At 70.6% G+C, this 21,639-nt stretch overlaps 2 protein-coding genes across 2 annotated transcripts; both read left to right on the forward strand.

Annotated features, from left to right (window-relative positions):
* Positions 1-1,781: 1,781 nt before the first annotated feature.
* PPT2 (palmitoyl-protein thioesterase 2) lies at positions 1,782-11,475 on the forward strand. The gene is made up of 9 exons (XM_039517223.1): positions 1,782-1,914; positions 5,735-5,928; positions 7,690-7,843; positions 8,505-8,600; positions 8,729-8,836; positions 8,924-9,007; positions 9,831-9,915; positions 10,698-10,752; positions 11,244-11,475. Exons 2-9 carry the CDS (start codon positions 5,764-5,766, stop codon positions 11,385-11,387), a joined length of 891 nt encoding a protein of 296 aa, XP_039373157.1. The 5' UTR covers positions 1,782-1,914; positions 5,735-5,763; the 3' UTR covers positions 11,388-11,475.
* A 2,897-nt stretch (positions 11,476-14,372) lies between these two features.
* LOC120392337 lies at positions 14,373-21,269 on the forward strand. Its single transcript, XM_039517056.1, has 9 exons — positions 14,373-14,421; positions 16,325-18,102; positions 18,582-18,710; positions 18,809-18,907; positions 19,043-19,219; positions 19,790-19,918; positions 20,388-20,567; positions 21,039-21,215; positions 21,264-21,269. Exons 2-9 carry the CDS (start codon positions 17,221-17,223, stop codon positions 21,267-21,269), a joined length of 1,779 nt encoding a protein of 592 aa, XP_039372990.1. The 5' UTR covers positions 14,373-14,421; positions 16,325-17,220.
* The last annotated feature ends 370 nt before the right edge of the window (positions 21,270-21,639 follow it).

Below are 21,639 nucleotides of genomic sequence, written 5' to 3' on the forward strand. Positions count from 1 at the left end.
CGGCCCGGGCTCGCGAACCCGCCCCGGGCCAGGCACGTGCTGCAGGTTCCCGCCCCGCCCGGAAAGGGGGAAACGCGCCGCCCCCGCAAACGCGACCCAGCGCAGGGCCCCCGGGCTGCGCCCCGCTGCAAAGTTGCGACCGAAGCGCTGGGGCTGCCCCTCCCCGGGCTCTGCCCCCGCCCCACTCACCGGGGCGCGCGGACCCCGCGCTCGGGCGCCGCCCCAGGGGCAGGAGCAGCCGCCAGCGCCCCATGGCCGGGGGTTGCTCGGCCGGGCGGGGGCCTGACCCTGCTGCGATCCCGGCCGGAAGCGGCTGCGGGGCCGTTTGCAGGAGCCGCCGGCAGAGCCCGCCCCCCCCGAGCGCCCCTCCCCCCGCGCAGCCCTGCACGTGGGGCACCAGGACTCCTGGGTTCTCTCCTCCGCGCGGGGAGGGGCGGGGCTGGTGGGTCAGAGCGGGGGCTGGGAGCCAGGACTCCTGGGTTCTCTCCCGGCTCTGGGAGGAGTGGGGGCTGGTGGGTTAGAGCAGGGGCTGGGAGCCAGGACTCCTGGGTTCTCTCCCGGCTCTGGGAGGAGTGGGGCTGGTGGGTTAGAGCAGGGGGCTGGGAGCCAGGACTCCTGGGTTCTCCCGGCTCTGGGAGGAGTGGGGCTGGTGGGTTAGAGCAGGGGCTGGGAGCCAGGACTCCTGGGTTCTCTCCCGGCTCTGGGAGGAGTGGGGCTGGTGGGTTAGAGCAGGGGCGGGGAGCCCGGACTCCTGGGTTCTCTCACCGGCTCTGGGAGGGGAGTGGGGGCTGGTGGGTCAGAGCAGGGGGGGCTGGGAGCCAGGACTCCTGAGTTCTCTCCCGGCTCTGGGAGGGGAGTGGGGGCTGGTGGGTCAGAGCAGGGGGCTGGGAGCCAGGACTCCTGGGTTGTCTCCCCGGCTCGGCCACAGACCGTCTTTGGGACTTTGGGCCAATCACAGAATTGCTCCCTGCCTCAGTTTCCCCAAGTGGCGATAATGATCCTTCCTGTGTCTAGTGAGCGGGCGGGGGGGCGGGGGGGCCCAGCTCTTACGGAGTCACAGCCCGGACCAACGGGGCCCCGATCCCAGCCAGGGCCTGGGGGGCGCCTGGCCCGACGGGGCCCCGATCTCGGCCAGGGTCTGGGCGGCGCCCGGCCTGACGGGGCCCCGATCTCGGCCGGGGTCTGGGGGGTGCCCGGCCCAACGGGGCCCCGATCTCGGCCGGGCTCTGGGGGGCGCCTGGCCCAACGGGGCCCCAATCTCGGCCGGGGTCTGGGGGGCGCCCGGCCTGACGGGGGGGGCTGATTTTGGCCAGTGCCCCCATCACGACCCTAGAACTGAGGCAGTGGAATTTCTCCCCCTTCCCTTGGGCGCTGGAGGGGAATCAGACTCATGTTTTCCCTTCGTGACACCCTGGAAAGGTCGACGCGGCTCCTGGAAAGTTCCAGCCCGGCCCCGAACCTGCGTATCGGCCCCTTCCCCGAGCTCTGAGCGGCCACTGGCGCCTCCGGAGCCGGATCACGCTTCCCACGGGCGGGTTTGTGTCCTGGGGTGAGTGTCAGAAAACCCACTCCCCTGCCAGCGCCGGGAGAGAACCCAGGAGTCCTGGTGCCCAGCCCCCCCCCGTAACCACCAGCCCCCACTTCCCTGCCAGCGCCGGGGAGAGAACCCAGGAGTCCTGGTGCCCAGCCCCCGCCCCCCTCCCAGGGCACGTAACACTTTTACGTGGCAGCCGGAGGAAGTTTCTAATGTGGTGTGGAGCCCGGTTCCCCTTTGCGATCCCGGTTCCCCTTTTCGACCCTGGTCCCAGTCGGAGGCAGCGAAATCCAGCTGGTTGTGAAGATCCGGCTGCGAACGCCGCAGCGGTGCTGGGTCAGAGCAGAGCCTGGCAGCCCCCCGGAGCCCTGCCCGGAGAGGTAAGGACCCGGCCCGGCCCTGCCCGGAGAGGTAAGGACCCGCCCCGGCCCGGCCCGGCCCAGCCCTGCCCGGAGAGGTAAGGACCCGCCCCGGCCCGGCCCAGCCCTGCCCGGAGAGGTAAGGACCCGGCCCGGCCCTGCCCGGAGAGGTAAGGACCCGCCCCGGCCCGGCCCGGCCCAGCCCTGCCCGGAGAGGTAAGGACCCGGCCCGGCCCAGCCCGGCCGCTAAGGGTCACCAGAATCCGCTCGCCGCCTCGCTGGCAGCGAACCGAGCTCAGAGTTCGCAGGCGTCTCGGGCCAATATCGGCGCCGTCCTAGGAGCGACGGCAGCTTCCTTGGGCCAAGGAGCTCTCGGGCCCGCTAACCAGCGGCGCCGCCTGTCGGGCGGTTTCCTCCCTGCGCAGAGGAACGCGGCCGCGGGGGTGTGAGGTCCCGGCCGCCCCGGAGTTAATCCAGCGAGTCGAGCCGACGCTCCGGGCTCACGGGCAGGTCGTGTTCGGTCTGTCAGCGTGTGAACAGATCCCGTCCAGAGCGCTGAGCTGGCTGGGCAAAGCCTCGTTAGCGTCTCTTCGTCAAAGCCTGTTTTATTCTCATCGTCGTTAGTGTATCGGCTCATCCCAGTGCACAGAGTCGTTAACAGGCCGGGCTCCTGTGGTTAATCAATACACCCGGCATCGCTCTGTTCTGCGCAGTCGGCGAATGGTTTCACTCCGCTCTGGCCCCGTCCGGGCGGGCGGCTGCTCGAGTCTCGGCCAGCGGAGGAATCGTTCCCCATCGCTCGCTGCTGCTCTAATCGACACCTCGGGCGCCGAAATAATGAGCCTCGTTCCTCAGGCTTTTCAGAGCATCCGAGTGTCGATTGTTGGCCGTGAACAGTAATGCAGGACGCTGGATTTCGTCGCTGGTCGCGCCGGTGCGGTGATACCAGGGAACGGTGCTGCGGATTTCCCGCTCGCATTCCATCACGCTGCGCTTTTGCTGCGTTGTGTTAATCTCCGTGGGCGGCTCTCTTAGGTTGGGCGGTTGTGGTGTCCCCCCCGGGTTGTGACCGTTCCCGTCGCTGGGTACCGAGTAGATTCTGGTGCCGCTCTCTGGCGCGAATGCAGCTTCCAGACTGACCCGGCCCGACTCTGACGTCGTGCTAACGGACACCCCAGAGCTGCCGCCGGCGTCACACTCGGGGGTGATTCTCGCATAGGGGGGCCAGGCAGCAGCTGTGAGAAATCGGGACAGAGGAGGGGGGTAATAGGAGCCCACCCAGAGATCAGGCCCCTCCCTATACAATCCGGTCGCCCTGTTCTGGCAGGACCCGTAACCGTCCCGGCTCCGTTACCGGGACCAGCCCCCACTCGGGCGAGGGCACGGAATGAACGTGGGACCCTGCGGCGGGAGGACGCTGGCGACCGAGTCGCTGGCCTGGCCCGGGTCAGGGGAGACCCCGCTGGGGGTTGTGCAAGTCCTGGGCCCCTGGTGGCCCCTGGGGCCTGCCCAGGGATTTCTCGGCCCGCAGGGCAGAGGGGCTGGAACGAGGGGGACGGGGGTCCGGCTTGGCGGGTTTCCAGCCTGCCCAGGGGTCCGGCTTGGCGGGTTTCCAGCCCGCCCGGGGGTCCGGCCTGGCGGGTTTCCAGCCTGCCCAGGGGTCCGGCTTGGCGGGTTTCCAGCCTGCCCGGGGGTCCGGCCTGGCGGGTTTCCAGCCTGCCCGGGGGTCCGGCCTGGCGGGTTTCCAGCCTGCCCAGGGGTCCGGCTTGGCGGGTTTCCAGCCTGCCCGGGGGTCCGGCCTGGCGGGTTTCCAACCTGCCCGGGGGTCCGGCCTGGCGGGTTTCCGGCCTGCCCGGGGGTCCGGCTTGGTCCAGTGGCTCTCGGCCCCCGCGGTGCCCAGCCCCCGCCCCACGCCGGCGCCGCAGGACTCTGCCCGGGGCCAGTTCCGCCTTCTCCTTCCCAGCCTCTCCAGCGGCCTCTTGACAAGCCCTTACGGCGCCCAGTGTTTGCCCTGCAAACGGGCTCGCGTGCCAGCCGGCTCCTGGAGCGCGGCCGGGGGCCAGGACGCCTGGGTCCTCTCTGCCCAGCTGGGGGGCCGGGGGCCAGGACGCCTGGGTCCTCTCTGCCCAGCTGGGGGGCCGGGGGCCAGGACGCCTGGGTCCTCTCTGCCCAGCTGGGGGGCCGGGGGCCAGGACGCCTGGGTCCTCTCTGCCCAGCTGGGGGGCCGGGGGCCAGGACGCCTGGGTTCTCTCTCTGCCCAGCTAGGGGTCCGGAGGCCAGGACGCCTGGGTTCTCTCTCTGCCCAGCTTGGGGGCCGGGGGCCAGGACGCCTGGGTTCTCTCTCTGCCCTGCTGGCGGGGCTGGGGGCCAGGACGCCTGGGTTCTCTCTCTGCCCAGCTAGGGGGGGCCGGGGGCCAGGACGCCTGGGTCCTCTCTGCCCAGCTGGGGGGCCGGGGGCCAGGACGCCTGGGTTCTCTCTCCGCCCAGCTGGGGGGGCGGGGGGCCAGGACGCCTGGGTTCTCTCTCTGCCCAGCTAGGGGGGGCCGGGTGTCAGGATGCCTGGGTTCTCTCCCAGCTCTGGGAGGTGAGGGAGGCTAGGGGTTTAGATGGGGAGGGGCTCGGAGCCAGGACGCCTGGGTACTTTCTCTCCCCAGCTGGGCACCCAGGACTCCTGGGTTCTCTGCCCGCTCTGGGAGGGAGGATCTGGGAGCCCGGACTCCTGGGTTCTCGGCCCTGGGGGCGGGAGCGGGATCTGGGAGCCCGGACTCCTGGGTTCCCGGCCCGTGGGGGGGGCGGGGGGGAATGGAATGCTCATACATCCGTTGGTCGGGAAGCTGCGCGGTTGCCGGGGCCGCGTTCCGGAAATGACGGGGGGGGGGCGGGGGGCCGCTCGCCCGGGCGGGGCAGTAAACCAGGCCCCGGCCGGATCGCGGGGGGGGCGCGGAGGTGAGATCCGCCCCCGGCTGGGGGGGAGGGGCGGACCCAGGCGTCCTGGCCCCGGGGAGGGCTCAAACCCCGGGGCGAGGATTCTGGGGTCCTCCCCGGAGCCCCCCGGGTGCATTACAGGGGGCCGGAGGGACGGACCTGGCTGCTGGGGTGAAAATTTGCAGTGGGGTGACCCTCAAAGGGCCCCGTCGCCATAGCGGGGAGAAAGGGGGTGAAGTGACCTGCCTCGCACCCCACTGGGGACCCGGACTCCTGGGTTCTCTCCCGGCTCTGGGAGGGGAGTGGGGGCTGGTGGTTAGAGCGGGGGGGCTGGGAGCCCGGACGCCTGGGTTCTCTCCCCGGCTCTGGGAGGGAGTGGGGCTGGTGGGTGAGAGCGGGGGGCTGGGAGCCAGGACTCCTGGGTTCTCTCCCCAGCTCTGGGAGGGGAGTGGGGGCTGGTGGTTAGAGCAGGGGGCGCTGGGAGCCAGGACTCCTGGGTTCTCTCCCCGGCTCTGGGAGGGGAGTGGGGTCTGGTGGGTTAGAGCAGGGAGGGACTGGGAGCCCGGACTCCTGGGTTCTCTCCCCGGCTCTGGGAGGGGAGTGGGGGCTGGTGGGTGAGAGCAGGGGGGGCTGGGAGCCAGGACTCCTGGGTTCTCTCCCCAGCTCTGGGAGGGGAGTGGGGGCTGGTGGTTAGAGCGGGGGCGCTGGGAGCCAGGACGGCTGGGTTCTCTCCCCGGCTCTGGGAGGGGAGTGGGGGCTGGTGGTCAGAGTGGGGGGGGCTGGGAGCCAGGACTCCTGGGTTCTCCGCCCCCGCTTGCAAAACAGGGGTGCAGCGGCGGGATCTGGGGGTGCAGCGGCGGGATCTGGGGGTGCAGCGGGGGAGGTGAACTTCAAAATGTGTCTCTCTCCTGCCCAGACCCCCCTGCGCCGCGGTGGGATTCCAGGATGACGGGCCGAGCCCAGAGGAACTGGGGGGCGCTGGCCCCCCTCTGCCTCCTCCTCTTCTTCCTCCTCCTCACCCTTGGCGCCTCCTACAAGCCGGTCGTGGTCGTCCACGGCCTGTTCGACAGCCCCTCGGAGTTCAGCCAGCTGCTGCGCTTCATCAACCAGGTCAGCCCGGACGCCTGGGTCCCCCCAGGACGCCTGGGGTCTCTCCCGGCTCTGGGAGGGGAGTGGGGGCTGGTGGTTAGAGCAGGGGGGGCTGGGAGCCAGGACTCCTGGGTTCTCTCCCGGCTCCGGGAGGGGAGTGGGGGCTGGTGGGTTAGAGCAGGAGGGGCTGGGAGCCAGGACTCCTGGGTTCTCTCCCGGCTCTGGGAGGGGAGTGGGGGCTGGTGGTTAGAGCAGGGGGGCTGAGAGCCAGGACTCCTGGGTTCTCTCCCCAGCTCTGGGAGGGGAGTGAGGGCTGATGGGTTAGAGCAGGGGGGCTGGGAGCCAGGACTCCTGGGTTCTCTCCCTGGCTCTGGGAGGGGAGTGGGGGCTGGTGGGTTACAGCAGGGGGGGCTGGGAGCCAGGACTCCTGGGTTCTCTCCCTGGCTCTGGGAGGGTAGTGGGGGCTGGTGGGTTAGAGCAGGGGGGGCTGGGAGCCAGGACTCCTGGCTTCTCTCCCGGCTCTGGGAGGGGAGTGGAGGCTGGTGGGTTAGAGCGGGGGAGGGCTGGGAGCCAGGACTCCTGGGTTCTCTCTCAGCTGTGGGCGGGACAGGGGCAGATGTTCTCCTACTAACTGGAGCAGACGGTGGATTTCACCGGCCCCAGCCCAGCTGACTCAGGGCTCTGGAGCTAAAACAACAGGTAGAAAAACAACCTGGAGACGCCCATGGGGTGACAGGGAATGTGGGCAGTGGGGTGTAGTAGTTAGACCAGATAGTCCGGACTCCTGGGTTCTCTCCCGGTGGGGGCTGGTGGTTAGAGCAGGGGGGTCTGGGAGCCAGGACTCCTGGGTTCTCTTTGCGGCTCTGGGAGGGGAGTGGGGGCCGGTGGTCAGAGCAGGGGGGGCTGGGAGCCAGGATGCCTGGGTTCTCTCCCGGCTCTGGGAGGGGAGTGGGGGCCGGTGGTCAGAGCAGGGGGGGCTGGGAGCCAGGACGCCTGGGTTCTCTCCCGGCTCTGGGAGGGGAGTGGGGGCGGGTGGGTCAGAGCAGGGGGGGCTGGGAGCCAGGACTCCTGGGTTCTCTTTGCGGCTCTGGGAGGGGAGTGGGGGCTGGTGGGTTAGAGCAGGGGGGGCTGGGACACCTGGGCATTGTGTGACCCCAGGCATGTCCCTCCTCTCTCCCTGCCTCAGTTTCCTTCCTGTCACACAGACCGGGCCTGGTAGGCGGTTTGAGTCTGTCTGAATGCAAAGTTTGTTTTAACTCTGAAGATAAGAGATGCCAAGTGAAATCAGTTCTTTCCAATCCGCACCCACGCAGGAATCAACAGAGCTGGGGCAGGGCTGGGCTGGCGGGGGGGGCGGGTCGGGAGTGAGGGGCACCAGCCGGGCGGGGGGGCAGGGCTGGGCTGGCAGGGGCTGCGGGTCGGGAGTGAGGGGCCCCGGCAGAGCTGTGGGGGGCTGGGCAGGGCTAGCAGGGGCTGTGGGTCGGGAGTGAGGGGCACCAGCAGGGCTGGGGGCAGGGGGGGCTGGCAGGGGCTGTGGGTCGGGAGTGAGGGGCACCAGCAGGGCTGGGGGCAGGGGGGGCTGGCAGGGGCTGCGGGTCGGGAGTGAGGGGCACCGGCAGGGCTGGGCGGGCAGGGGGCTGTGGGTCGGGAGTGAGGGGCACCAGCAGGGCTGGGGGCAGGGGGGGCTGGCAGGGGCTGCGGGTCGGGAGTGAGGGGCACCGTCGGAGCTGGTGGGGGCAGGGCTGGGCTGGCAGGGCTCTTACTCGTCTCTCCCTGGCACAGACCCACCCTGGCACCAACGTGACGGTCGTGGATCTCTTCGACCACAGCCAGAGCCTGAAGCCGCTGTGGCTGCAGGTGGAGGGTTTCCGACGCGCCATTTCGCCCATCATGCAGAACGCGGCCGACGGCGTCCATCTCATCTGCTATTCGCAGGGTACGGCCTGCCCGGGGCCCTGGTACCCCCCGCCCGGGCTGGGAACAGGGGCTGCGGGTCGGGAGTGAGGGGCACCGGCAGAGCTGGGGTGGGGCAGGGGCTGCGGGTCGGGAGTGAGGGGCACCGGCAGAGCTGGGGGCAGGGGCTGCGGGCGGGAGTGAGGGGCACTGGCAGAGCTGGGGGGGGGAGCGGGGGGCTGGGCTTGCGGGGGCTGCGGGTCGGGAGTGAGGCACCGGCAGAGCTGGGGGCAGGGGCTGCGGGTCGGGAGTGAGGGGCACCGGCAGAGCTGGGGGCTGGGCTGGCAGGGGCTGTGGGTCGGGAGTGAGGGGCACCGGCAGAGCTGGGGGCGGGGCAGGGGTTGCGGGTCGGGAGTGAGGGGCACCGGCAGAGCTGGGGGGGGCTGGGCTGGCAGGGGCTGCGGGTCGGGAGTGAGGGGCACCGGCAGAGCAGGGGGCCGAGGGGGGAGCGGCTTTGGTGCCTCCCCCTGCTGCTCACGGTGGGAATTGCACTCGGCCCCCGAGGGCGACCTGGACCCAGGCGATCGAGGCAGGTTTTGTTTGTCTCCCCCCGGTGGTGGTTGGGGGACGTGCAGGTTTCTCTCTCCTCTGCCCCCCAACAGCATCAGAGTGACCCCCCCCCCCGCATTTCTCTGTCTCCTTAGGGGGGCTCATCTGCCGAGCTCTGCTCTCCACGATGCCTGATCACAACGTCGACACCTTCATCTCCCTCTCCGCCCCCCAGATGGGGCAGTACGGGGGTGAGTGCGCCTGGGGGCTGCGGGTCGGGAGTGAGGGGCGCCGCCGGGGCTGGGGGCTGCGGGTCGGGAGTGAGGGGCTCCGCCGGGGGCGGCCCGTCTGACTCCCTGCCCCCCCTGCCCCCCCGCAGACACCCGGTACCTGCGCTGGCTGTTCCCCAGGTACGTGAAGTCCAACCTGTACCGGTTCTGTTACACCCGCCTGGGCCAGGACGTCTCCATCTGCAACTACTGGAACGGTGAGTCCGGGGGGCCGGGCCGGGCCGGGGGGGCACGTGGGGCCTGCTGGCTCCCCACAGACTCTGACCCCCCCTCCTGCCTTCCAGACCCACATCACCGGGACCTTTATCTCAACAGCAGCAACTTCCTCGCCCTGCTCAACAGTGAAAGGGTTAATCCCAACGCCACAGGTAAGGGAGGGTGCCCCTCACTCCCGACCCGCAGCCTCCCTGCCCTCCCGACTCACTGGTGCCCCTCACTCCCGACCCGCAGCCCCTAGCTCCACCGGTGCCCCCACTCCCGACCCGCAGCCCCGCTCCGCCGGTGCCCCCCCCACCCGACCCGCCGCCCCTCTGCCCGGCTGGCGCCCCTCACTCCTGACCCCCAGCCCCCCAGCCCGGCCGGCTCCCCTCACTCCCGACCCGCAGCCCCCCTGCCCTCCCGGCTCCGCTGGTGCCCCTCACTCCCGACCCGCAGCCCCCGCTCCGCGGTGCCCCACTCCCGACCCGCAGCCCCTCAGCCCGGCGGGCGCCCCTCACTCCTGACCCGCAGCCCCCCAGCCCGGCCGGCACCCCTCACTCCCGACCCGCAGCCCCCTGCCCTCCCGGCTCCGCTGGTGCCCCTCACTCCCGACCCGCAGCCCCTAGCTCCACCAGTGCCCCCCACTCCCGACCCGCAGCCCCCCAGCCCAGCCGGCGCCCCGCACTCCCGCCCCGCAGCCCCCCAGCCCTCCCAGCTCGCTGGTGCCCCCCACTCCCGACCCGCAGCCCCCAGCCCGGCGGTGCCCCACTCCCGACCCGCAGCCCCCAGCCCGGCCGGTGCCCCCCACACCCGACCCGCAGCCCCCCAGCCCGGCCGGTGCCCCCCACTCCCGACCCGCAGCCCCCCAGCCCGGCCGGTGCCCCTCACTCCCGACCCACAGCCCCCCGTTTCCCTAGGCTGGTCGTTGCAGAGTGGGGGGTTTGCAGCTGGGGTCCCCCTGCGCCCCATAACTCCCCTCCCCTGTGCCCCCAGCCTGGAAGAGGAATCTCGTGCGGATCCGGAAGCTGGTTCTGGTCGGGGGTCCGGACGACGGCGTCATCACGCCCTGGCAGTCCAGGTGCCGCGCCGGGGGGAGGGCGGGGCCCTGGGAGCGTCGCTGGGGGGGCCGGGGATGATTGATGGGGGCCAGAGAAAGGGGGCACTGGAAGTTGGGGGGCCTGTGGGGGGCTGTCCTGGGAGGTGGGAGGGTTCAGTGCTGGGGCTGTGGTGGGAGGGGTGGGGTGCAGAGGGGCGGGGTCGTGGGGTTCAGACAGGGTGGGGCAGGGTTGTGGGGAGGGGTGGGGTGCAGAGTGGGGGGTTCAGACGGGGCAGGGCAGGGTTGTGGGGAGGGGCGTGGTGCAGAGGGGGCAGGGTTGTGGGGGATTCAGATGGGGGCAGGGCAGGGTTGTGGGGAGGGTGGGGTGCAGTGGGGCAGGGTCGTGGGGTTCAGACAGGGTGGGGCAGAGTTGTGGGGAGGAGGGGTGCAGAGGGGCAGGGTCGTGGGGTTCAGATGGGGGCAGGGCAGGGTGGGGTTCAGGCAGGGGCAGGGCAGGGTCGTGGGGTTCAGACAGGTGGGGGGCAGGGTCGTGGGGTTCAAACGGGGGCAGGGCAGGGTTGTGGGGGAGGGGAGGGGTCGCGGGGACATGATGACGTTTGGGGGCCAGCGGAGGATTTGGGGGGCGGGAGGAGCTGCAGTTTGGGTCACTCCCGGGGGGAAGATTTGGGGTACTGGGGAGGGTGCCAGGTGCTGGGGGGGGTAACAGATTGGGGGCCGGCCCAGTGCTGGGTCTGCAGCTCCCTGCGCCGGGTGCCCCCCAATGAATGACCCCCAGTAACCCCCCATCCCCCCCCCCCCAATAGCCTCTTCGCTTTCTACAACCGCAACGAGACGGTGACGGACATGGAGCAGCAGCTGGTGAGCAGAGCTGGGGGCCTGGAGGGGAGTGGGGGGGCTGGGAGCCAGGACTCCTGGGTTCTCTCCTGGCTCTGGGAGGGGAGTGGGGGCTGGTGGGTTAGAGCAGGGGCTGGGAGCCTGTACTCGTGGGTTCGCTCCGGGCTCGGGGGGGGGCGTGGGGGGGGGGGGTTAGACCGGGGGGGCTGGGAGCCAGGACTCCTGGGTTCTCTCCCGGCTCTGGGAGGGGAGTGGGGGCTGGTGGTTAGAGCAGGGGGGCTGGGAGCCAGGTCTCCTGGGTTCTCTCCCGGCTCTGGGAGGGGAGTGGGGGCTGGTGGGTTAGAGCAGGGGGGCTGGGAGCCAGGACTCCTGGGTTCTCTCCCCGGTTCTGGGAGCGGGGTGGGGGCTGGGAGTCAGGACTCCTGGGATCTCCTGTCTGTGGCCCTGAGGCCGGGCTGGGGGGGCTCTCCCTGTATTACACTGTGTGACTCTCGCCCGGCTCTGCCCCCCCCCAGGTGTACCTGCGCGACAGCTTCGGGCTGAAGACGCTGGACGCCCGCGGTGCCATCGCCCGGTGCCAGGTGCCCGGGGTGCCCCACACGGCCTGGCACTCGAACCGCAGCGTCTACGAGGCCTGCCTGGCCCCCTGGCTCTCCTAGCGGGGGGCCGGGGCGGGGGGTCCCCGCCTTTTTAATTCCAACCCCCAGGCAACGCCATCCTGCTTGGCACCAACGGGGTGTTCGGGGCAGGGGGGTTTCCTAGGGGAGGATCCGGGGGGGCTGGGATCCCAGGGGGGCTGGGTATGGGACCTTGGGTCCTGGGGGCTGGGATCCTGGGGGCTAGATCCAGGGGCTGGGATCCCAGGGGCTGGGTATAGGACCTGGGGTCCTGGGGGGGCTGGGATCCCAGGGGGGCTGGGTATAGGACCTGGGGTCCTGGGGGGGCTGGGGTCCTTTTCCCGGCCAGGTCTGGGGGGTGGTGGGGTTTGAACCGGCCCGTAGTTCATGTCATGGCTGCCTGGTTTGGGGGGGCTCAGTTTGGGGGAGTCCCAGCCCCCCCGCCGGGCGGGGTCCAGTATTAACCCTTTCGTGCCTGGCACGAGGGGACCGAGCCGCGCTGCCATGTGGGACTCAGGGATTTCGGGGGGGCCTTCAGCCCTCTGCTGTTGTACCCCCAAAACCAGCCCCAGCCCGTCTTAGCTCAGGGGCGGGGGAGGGAGTGGACCCCCAAAAGGGGGACTATTGGGGTACTGACCTTTGGGAGTTAATTTGGGGGTTCACAGAACTTTTTAGGTACTTTTCCAGATGTGGCAGTTTTGGGGGTTCAAGTGCAGAGGAATTTGGGGGGCCTGATGGGTCTAAGGGGATTTGGGGAAGGCCCTGGAGACGCTGCAGGACCCCACACTGGGGTGAAGGATTTGGGGGTTCGCTATGGGGAAGATTAGATGTGGGAGCCCAAACTTTGGGGTGCCAAAGACGGGTGCAGATTCAACTGGGGAACTTAGTGAACCCCAAGGCTTGGAGAGAGGCGTCAGCTGTAATTGGGGGGTCAGTTTTAGGGCCTTGAGGGTGGTTTTGGGGTGACTGAATTTGGGGGTGCATTTCCAGGAGACAGTTTGGGGCTGGGGGTTTTGGGGTGTCCGGGAGACCTGTTGGTTGGGGGCAGCAGGAATTGTGCGTTATATTTTGGGGTTCACGTCTCAGCAGATGGTTTTTCGCTCTGGGAAGTTTGGGGTCACGGGGACATTTGCATGAATTTTAGAGGTTCACTTATTTTAGTAGCTTAAGGGCTGTGGATATTGGGGGTCACTAGAGAATTTGCTTGTAGTTTTGGGGGTCACGCCCCGGAAGGGAGTCGCGGGGACTCAGTTAAGCACGTTGGCGATGCACTCGGGGCGTTGAATTTTGGGGAGCCCATTAAATTGGGGGTCACTAGACATTTGTAGGGACTCGGGGTTACGTTTTGGGGCTCCCTGCCTGTGCAGGCTGCTACTTTTGGGGGGTCACTAGAGATTTTGTGTTATTCATAGGGAAGTTCAGGGAGCTCCATTTATATGGGGGTTCGCTGGAATTTTTGGGCTGCTTTTCGGGGTGACGGGTGGTAATTTGGGGGTGGCTGGTTTTGCATGAGGTATTAGGGTTCAGTTTTTATAAACAGTTGGAGACTTGGACCCTGGGTCTGCGGGTTCTAGGATAATTTGGGGTGTCACGAGCTGGGAGGTTCAGTTCCAGTATCTGCCACACTGTCAGTATTGGGGTACCAGGCTGCACTGGGGGGAGGTTTCCTGCATTTTATGCTCCAGCTTCGTGTCCAAGTTTGGGATTCTAGGTGGGGTTTGGGGGGGTCCAGCCCCTTTGCAGTCTAGGGGGACATTGGGGTAACTGCCGAGCTGGCTGCAGCCGGCTGGGGAGCTTTGCACAGTTGGGGTGACGGGGAATTGACTTGGGGGTGCAGGTTTGGGGGTCCAGCGGCCTGTGGGGGGCCCTACTCTGAGGGGGCTCCAGGTTGATGTGGGGGGGGCCGAGGCTCAGCGTGACCAGGACACACAATCTGGGGGGCAGGAGCACAGTCTGAGGGGGTCTCTGCAGCCCCCCGGTTCTCACGGGGGGGGCTGTCTGGGGCTCCCTGACTGGGGCTCCCCAGCCCCCCCCCCCGCGCGGATGTTTACATATTTATGGGGCTGTGGTGCGGGGGGGGGGGGTCAGCCTGGGCGGCTGGGAACCCCGCCGGGCCCCCCCCAGGGAGGTGTCGTGTCAGGGGGTCAGTTACACCCCCACTTCCAGCCCCCAAGTTCTGTGTATTTATAACAATAAAAGCACTTTGTTCCCTAATGTGTGTCTGGGCTTCCTGTGGGGGAGAGAACCCAGGAGTCCTGCCCCCTCCCAGAGCCAAGGAGAGAACCCAGGAGTCCTGCCCCGCTCTAACCACCGCCCCTCCTCCTGAGCGAGGAGAGAACCCAGGAGTCCGGGCTCACAGTCCCGCCCCAGCCCCGACCGTGACACTGGGGCGGAATTAAAGAGCCAGGCTTGCCCCCCCCCAATGCCTTTGGGGGGGGCGCGGCCCCAGCTCCTGCTGCCCCCTCCTGTCAGCCCCCCCCAGCACAGCGCCCCGCCCCCGTGCTCAGCCTGCCCCCCCCCCAGGTTAGCCAGGCGGGGGGGGGAGATTAGCTGGGGGGGGGATTAGCGGGTTAATCCGGCTGCACCTGCTGCCTTTAAGTGGCTTGTCTGTAAACAGGCTGCGGGGGGGGGACAGCAGGACAGAGACAGCGGCACCCCCCCCCCCCCAGAGAGAGGTGGGAGCCTGGGGGGGAGGGGGGCTGGGAACCAGGACTCCTGGGTTCTCTCCCGGCTCTGGGAGGGGAGTGGGGGCTGGTGGTTAGAGCAGGGGGGGGCTGGGAGCCAGGACTCCTGGGTTCTCTCCCGGGCTCTGGGAGGGGAGTGGGGGCTGGTGGGTTAGAGCAGGTGGGGGCTGGGAGCCCGGACTCCTGGGTTCTCTCCCTGGCTCTGGGAGGGGAGTGGGGGCTGGTGGTTACAGCAAGGGGCGGGGTATTGAGAGCCCGGACGCCTGGGTTCCCGCCCGGCTCCGGGAGGGGCGGGCCCAGCAGGTGTGCGGCTCTGGCTCCCGGATGCGGGTGGGGCCGGAGACACCTGAGCAGCCGGGACCCGTTTTCATTCAGGCCCCGGGACCCAAGAGGTGACCCAGGGGGGTCGGGGGAGGGGCTGGGGGGTATCCCGGCGGGGGGAGGGGCTGGGGGATTATCCCGGCGGCTGCGGGAGGGGGTGAGATAGGAGCAGAGGAGGTTAAAGTCCAAACCCTGCGGCTCTGTCTGCTTAGCTCCACCCCCAGGGAACGGGGGCCCGGACGCCTGGGTTCGCTCCCGGAGCTGGGAGGGGAGTGGGGGCTGGGAGCCCGGACGCCTGGGTTCGCTCCCGGAGCTGGGCAGCGCTGGGTACTTGCGGTCTCTGGAGTCAGGCCAGGACCCCGCCCCAACTGGCTCCCCCCCCCATCACCCCCTGCCCTTAGGCCCCGAATTCCCACCCACTCCCCCTCCCTCTTTCGGACCCCTGCCACCCTCCTGACGCCTCACTGGCCCGGCCCCACCTCCCTTCCCTGACCCCCTCCCCCACACCCACAGCAGGCAGCGGGAGTGAGGGGCACCGGCAGAGCTGGGGGGGGGCAGGGCCGAGCTGGCAGGGGGCTGCAGGTCGGGAGTGAGGGGCACCGGCAGGGCTGGGGGGCTGGGCTGGCAGGGGCTGCGGGTCGGGAGTGAGGGGCACCGGCAGGGCTGGGGGGGGGGGCAGGGCCAGGCTGGCAGGGGGCTGCGGGTCGGGAGTGAGGGGCACCGTCAGGGCTGGGCTGGCAGGGGGCTGCGGGTCAGGAGTGAGGGGCACCGGCAGGGCTGGGGGGTGCAGGGCTGGGCTGGCAGGGGCTCCGGGTCGGGAGTGAGCGGCACCGGCCGGGCGGGGGTGGGCCGGGCCAGGCGGGCCGGGGCGGCGGGCCGGGCGTGAGGGGCACCGGCCGGGCTGCGGGGGGGGCAGGGCCAGGCTGGCAGGGGCTGCGGGTCGGGAGTGAGGGGCACCGGCAGGGCTGGGGGGGGTAGGGCTGGGCTGGCAGGGGGCTGCGGGTCGGGAGTGAGGGGCACCGGCAGGGCTGGGGTAGCAGGGGCTGCGGGTCGGGAGTGAGGGGAGTGGGGGCTGGGAGGCCGGACGCCTGGGTTCGCTCCCGGAGCTGGGCAGCGCTGGGTACTTGCGGTCTCTGGAGTCAGGCCAGGACCCCGCCCCAACTGGCTCCCCCCCCCATCACCCCCTGCCCTTAGGCCCCGAATTCCCACCCACTACCCCTCCCTCTTTCGAACCCCTGCCACCCTCCTGACGCCACACTGGCCCGGCCCCACCTCCCGTCCCTGACCCCTCCCACACCCACAGCAGGCAGCGGGAGTGAGGGGCACCGGCAGAGCTCGGGGGGGGCAGGGCCGGGCTGGCAGGGGGCTGCAGGTCGGGAGTGAGGGGCACCGGCAGGGCTGGGGGGGCAGGGCAGGGCTGGGCTGGCAGGGGGCTGCAGGTCGGGAGTGAGGGGCACCGGCAGGGCTGGGGGGGTGGGCTGGCAGGGGCTGCGGGTCGGGAGTGTGGGGCACCGGCAGTGGGGGGGGGGGCCGGGCCAGGCTGGCAGGGGCTGCGGGTCGGGAGTGAGGGGCACCGGCAGGGCGGGGCTGGCGGGGGCTGCGGGTCGGGCGTGAGGGGCACCGGCAGGGCTGGGGGGCAGGGCTGGGCTGGCAGGGGCTGCGGGTCGGGAGTGAGGGGCACCGGCAGAGCTGGGGGTGGGGGGCAGGGCCAGGCTGGCAGGGGCTGCGGGTCGGGAGTGAGGGGCACCGGCAGGGCTGGGGGGGCAGGGCCAGGCTGGTAGGGGACTGCGGGTCGGGAGTGAGGGGCACTGGCACGGCTGCGGGGGGCAGAGCTGGGCTGGCAGGGGGCTGCGGGTCGGGAGTGAGGGGCACCGGCAGGGCTGGGGTAGCAGGGGCTGCGGGTCGGGAGTGAGGGGCACCGGCAGGGCTGGCGGGGGCAGGGCTGGGCTGACGTTACCGTATTTGCTCTCCTAGTGTGTTTTGTTCCGTCCCACGATTCGACTCCTCCGAGGATCCAGATCAGTGCGGCCCTGCGAGCCGGGTTCTAGACACTGCAGGGATCTAGCTCGGGGGTCTAGACTCCACTGACCTCTGGAGCGGCCACGTCTGGGGATCTGGGAAACAGGACGAACAATCCAGGTCTAGAGAAGGCGGGTTCCTGATCCCACCACGTTCTAGACTCCACCAGGTTCCAGATCAAGCCCCAGGGAACCTGCGCGTTGCTAGAGGAACAGAAAAGCTCCAACGCCCCACGTTACTGAGCAGTGACGGATCTGGACCGTGCTGGCTTCTAGAGCCTGCAACCATCCTTTGGCCTGTTACACCGTGAGGTGGAGTCATCAGATGGGAGAACTGGGTTCTAGATTGTCCCAGGTTTCTGGCACCCAGTTCTAGATCCTTGTGGGGGTCTAGCCTGGCCACGCGGGTGCTGAATTCCACGTGTGTCTAGATCCGGGTGGTCTAGGCTGGAGAGGAGACCCAGGCACAGGCCAATCTAGAGTCACGTTCTCGTTGCTCTACGACAGCTGGAGGGACCAGACATAGGGCTCTGGATTCAGCACTGGAGGGACCAGCTCAGAGGATCCAGAGCCTCACAATGATCTAGAGCAGACACGGCTCTAGACGCCATCAGGTTCCCGAGCTGACACCAGCCAAGCCGACGAGTGTGGACTCCGGAAACTCCAGCAAGACCCGCTCGGTTCTGGAGCCCTCGCATCCCCGGGAGCCGGTTCTAGCTCCTGCCTTGCTCTAGAGCGGTTGGGCCGGCGAGCTGTGGGTCTAGAACGCAGGGGTAGGGCTCCAGAGCAGGCCAGCCCAACGCAGGGAGCCCCAGAGCCCCTCGGAGGTTCTAGATCAGGTTCTAGATCCCCATGGAGGAGCAGAGCGACGCCTGCCGGCTGTGCGGCTCCCAGCTGCAGGGCAGCCAGCGCCGGTGGCTCTTTCACCGGGCCCCCCAGCGCCCCGACCTGCGGGTTCTGCTGGCCCACGTGTGCCGGGAGGCGCCGCGCCGGGGGGACGGCCGGGGCGAGTTCCTCTGCGGGAAATGCGCCCAGGCGCTGGGGCGGGTTTTCCGCTTCGACACGGTGATCGCCCGGGTGCAGGCGCTGTCCCTCGAGCGGCTCCGGCGCCTCCTGGAGGAGAAGGAGCGTCTGGCCCGCTGCCTCCGGCACCTCCACGCCCGCCGCAGCCCCACGGGCACCCTGCCCCCGAGCCCGGCGGGCGCCCCCCAGTGGCCGGATGGGCCGTACCAGCGGCTGCTGCAGGAGGACCTGGCGCTGGCCGAGTTCGAGTGCTGGGCGGAGCCGGGCGCCGGCGGGAGCCCCTGCCAGAACCGCTGGTGCCCCGGCTGCCACGGGCTGCGGGTGCCCGACGCGGATTACGAGTGGGTCTGCGGGACGCCGCGGCAGCTCGGCGCCAGCTCCCCGGCGCTGCCCCTCTGCCGGGACAAGTCCCAGAGCCTGCCCGTGGTGCTGCGCGCCGGCCTGGGGGGCAGCGGGGGGCCCGGCGGGTCCCTGCGCTCCTGCTCCCTCCTGTCCCTGGCCAGCCTGGAGCCGCTGGGGGAGCCGCTGGGGGAGGTGCTGCGGGCGCTCAGGGGCATCGGCCGGCGGGCGCTGAGGGTGCCCCGCGGCAGCAGGATCCCAGTGCTGGCGGGGAGGGCAGCCCCCTCGGCCCCCCCCCGGGAGCTGGAGGAGGAAGAGGAGGAGGAGGAAGAAGAGGAAATTGAGGATGAATTCGTATCACTAGGGGTGCAAGTAAGAAGGGGAACGAGGAATAGAACCCAGGAGTCCTGGCCCCCAGCCCCCAGTTCTAACACCCAGCCCCCACTCCCCTCCCAGAGCTGGGAGAGAACCCAGGAGTCCTGGCTCCCAGCCCCCCCTGCTCTAACCACCAGCCCCCACTCCCCTCCCAGAGCCGGGGAGAGAACCCAGGAGACCTGGCTCCCAGGCCCCCCTGCTCTAACCACCCGCCCCCACTCCCCTCCCCGCGCCGGGGCGAGACCCCAGGAGTCCTGGCTCCCAGGCCCCCCTGCTCTAACCACCAGCCCCCACTCCCCTCCCAGAGCCGGGGAGAGAACCCAGGAGTCCTGGCTCCCAGGCCCCCCTGCTCTAACCACCAGCCCCCACTCCCCTCCCAGAGCAGGGAGAGAACCCAGGAGTCCTGGCCCCCGCCCCCGAGTCTCTCTCTCTCTGGGAGATGTTGGGGTGCCTCCTTCTCCCCGTTCTCCTTGCAGGCTGTGGGGGGGCGCCGGCTGCGGCGCCGGGAGCTGCCGGGGGCTGTCGAGGGGCTGACGGGGAGGCTGGCGGCGGCGGAGGAGGAGCTGAGGAGCCTTCGGGGGAACACGGGGGGCTGGGCCCCTGAGGTATGGAACTTGGGGGGGCAGCGCCCCCAGCCCCACCCTGCCAGGGCACAGCGCCCCCTGCTGGCCTCACGCCTTCGCCTCACGTCTCTTTCCCGCAGGACGCCGGGGTCCCCCCTGCGCCGGGGGAGGGGCCGAGCCGGGAGGGGCTCCTGGGGGTGCTGGCCCAGTGTCTGCACAGCAAGGAGGCGGCGCTGCAGGTAGGGGGGGAAATGGGGGGCTGGGGGGAGCAGACCCTGGGCTCAGCCCCTAACACCCCCCTCTGCCCCCCAGGACTGCCTGGCCGCCCTGGAGAGCCTGGCCCCGCCGGGGGCTGAGCCGCCCGCCCCACGGAGCCTGGCCCCGCCGGGGGCCGAGCCGCCCGCCCCACGGAGCCTGCCCACAGAGCTGGGAGCGCCCGCGGGCCGCCCGCCCCACGGAGCCTGGCCCCGCCGGGGGCCGAGCCGCCCGCCCCACGGAGCCGGGCCCCACACCTCTGCAGGCGGCAGAAGGAGCGGGACCAGGAGCTGGAGGTAGGAGCCCCCCAGCCGCATCCCCCCCCGGCTCCGCCGCGCTCCCTTCTTCGTGGGCGGTGGGGCCGGCTCGGCCCCGCGTGTCCCCCCCAGCCCAGCCCGGTCCTCGTCTGTCCCCCCCAACCCAGCTCGCTCCTGCGTGTCCCCCCCCAGCCTGACTCACCCCCACATCCCCCAGCCCGGTCCCCGTCCCCGTCTGTCCCCACAGCCCAGCTCAGCCCAGCGTGTCCCCAGCCCAGCCCGGTCCCCGTCTGTCCCCCAACCCAGCTCGCTCCTGCGTGTCCCCAGCCTGACTCACCCCGCATCCCCTCCAGCCCGGTCCCCGTGTGCCCCCAGCCCAGCCCGGTCCCGTCTGTCCCCCCAACCCAGCTTGCTCCTGCGTGTCCCCCAGCCTGACTCACCCCACATCCCCCAGCCTGACTCACCCCGCATCCCCAGCCCGGTCCCCCGTCCCCCCATCCCCGTCTGTCCCCACAGCCCAGCTCAGCCCCGCGTGTCCCCTCCCAGCCCGGCCCGGCCCCGTCCACCCCCCTCCGCCGCGCCCCTGACCGCCCCCTCTCCGCCCCCCAGCGCCTCCTCGCCGATCACGTCTTGGAGCGGGCGCGGGAGCGGGGCCGCCTGCAGGGGGCGCTGCGGGACAAGGACCGCGACCTGGGGCGGCTGGCGGCCGCGCTGCGCACCGGGGAGCAGACCCTGCACGTAAGGGGGGGTCAGCCGGGATTTCCCACACCAAGATCTTCCCCCAGGGACCCCTCTGCCCCATGGGGCTGGCTGGACGCCCCAGAGCCCCCTATCCCCATGTCATATACACCCCCCCTCCCCACTCTGCCCTCGTTTACCGGGGAGGGGGGACCCTGTGGGGTAGAGACACCCCCATTCCCCCTGATCCCTACCCAGGGAGGGGGGGCCCTGTGGGGTAGAGACACCCCCATTCCCCCTGATCCCTACCCAGGGAGGGGGGGCCCTGTGGGGTAGAGACACCCCCATTCCCCCACCCACCCTACCCAGGAGGGTCCCCTGTGGGTAGAGACACCCCATTCCCCACCCACCCTACCCAGGGAGGGGGTCCCCTGTGGGGTAGAGACACCCCCATTCCCCCAGCCCACCCTACCCGGGGGGGCCCTGTGCCCCAGCTCCCTCCCCACACACCCTTTGGGGGGCTCTCCAGGCGCTGCGCGAGACGCTGGAGCAGAAGGAGCTGGAGCGGGCGCAGCTGGCATCGCTCTGCGCCGTGGCCCAGGACGCCTGGCGCCAGCAGGACCAGACCCGGGCGCTGGCGCAGAAGGAGCTGGAGGAGCTGGTCGCCGCCCTGCAGGCCGCCCTGGCCAGCAGCACCAAGGACCTGGAGGTAGGGAGCCCCCTGCCCCGGGGCCATGCGGAACCGCGGGGGCAGCAGCGAGTCCCAGGGCAGGGGCCGGGTGCCGGGTGCCGGCCGGTCCCAGCCGGACGTTCCCTGGGGAGTTCAGTTCCCCCCCCATCGCTGACGGCTACAGCACTGGTTACCATGGCTGCGCCTGCCTCAGTTTCCCCCCGCAGCTGCCACACCACGACACTGTTTTACTCACGGGCTGGGTCCCAGCTGAGCGGCTCCGCTGGGGTCGACCCTGCCGGGCAGCTGCGGGTTTGACCAGCAGGCTCCCAGGCCTGCGCCCCCCCCTTGGCTTGCAGGGCGGGGGCCGGCCAGCACCTCAGGTGCAGCCAGGGGTCCCGCCCCGCCCCAGGCGGCGTCTCGCGTTTGCTCCCTGCCAGGTGGGGGCTGGAGCCTCAGTTGCACCAGGGTCATTGTGCCGTGGGCCACGTCGTGTCCCCCCCCCCGCAGGTGCTGGCCGAGGCGCTGGCGGCCCCGGCCCCGGCCCCGGCGCTGCTGCAGCGGCTGCAGGAGCAGGAGGGGCTCCTGGCCGAGGCGCTGGCCGCGCGGGCCCGGCTGGCTGCGGAGATGGAAGCCCGGCTGCAGGGGGCGCTGGCGGCGCAGGCGGCCGCAGAGCAGCAGCTGCAGGTGAGGGAGGATGGGGGGGGGGGGTGTCGGTGCTGGTTGAGGGGACAGAGCTGAGGGGGCAGGAGATGGGGCTGGGCAATGGGGCAGGAGATGGGGCAGAGCTGAGGGGGCAGGAGATGGGGCAGGGCTGGGGGACAGGAGATGGGGGCAGAGCTGAGGGGCAGATGGGGGCAGGAGATGGGGCAGGACTGGGGGCAGGGCTGGGGCAGAGCAGACGGGACAGGAGATGGGGCAGGGCTGGGGGCAGGAGATGGGGCAGGGCTGGGGGCAGAGCTGAGGGGCAGGAGATGGGGCAGGGCTGGGGGCAGGAGATGGAGCAGGGCTGGGGGCAGAGCAGAGGGGGCAGGAGATGGAGCAGGGCTGGGGGCAGGAGATGGAGCAGGGCTGGGGGCAGGGCTGAGGGGACAGGAGATGGGGCAGGAGA

The sequence above is a fragment of the Mauremys reevesii genome, unplaced genomic scaffold, assembly GCF_016161935.1.
Source record: "Mauremys reevesii isolate NIE-2019 unplaced genomic scaffold, ASM1616193v1 Contig1, whole genome shotgun sequence".
Taxonomy (NCBI): domain Eukaryota; kingdom Metazoa; phylum Chordata; order Testudines; family Geoemydidae; genus Mauremys; species Mauremys reevesii.

What these genes read in the sequence shown, in the direction of transcription:
- PPT2 (XM_039517223.1), top strand. Translation starts at nt 5,764, where the DNA reads ATGACGGGCCGAGCCCAGAGGAACTGGGGGGCGCTGGCCCCCCTCTGC. An exon ending in TGCTGCGCTTCATCAACCAG is followed by an intron (nt 5,929 to 7,689) that starts GTCAGCCCGGAC and finishes TCCCTGGCACAG; the next exon opens with ACCCACCCTGGCACCAACGT. An exon ending in CATCTGCAACTACTGGAACG is followed by an intron (nt 8,837 to 8,923) that starts GTGAGTCCGGGG and finishes CCTGCCTTCCAG; the next exon opens with ACCCACATCACCGGGACCTT.
- LOC120392337 (XM_039517056.1), top strand. Translation starts at nt 17,221, where the DNA reads ATGGAGGAGCAGAGCGACGCCTGCCGGCTGTGCGGCTCCCAGCTGCAG. An exon ending in CGGGGGGCTGGGCCCCTGAG is followed by an intron (nt 18,711 to 18,808) that starts GTATGGAACTTG and finishes TCTTTCCCGCAG; the next exon opens with GACGCCGGGGTCCCCCCTGC. An exon ending in AGCGGGACCAGGAGCTGGAG is followed by an intron (nt 19,220 to 19,789) that starts GTAGGAGCCCCC and finishes TCCGCCCCCCAG; the next exon opens with CGCCTCCTCGCCGATCACGT.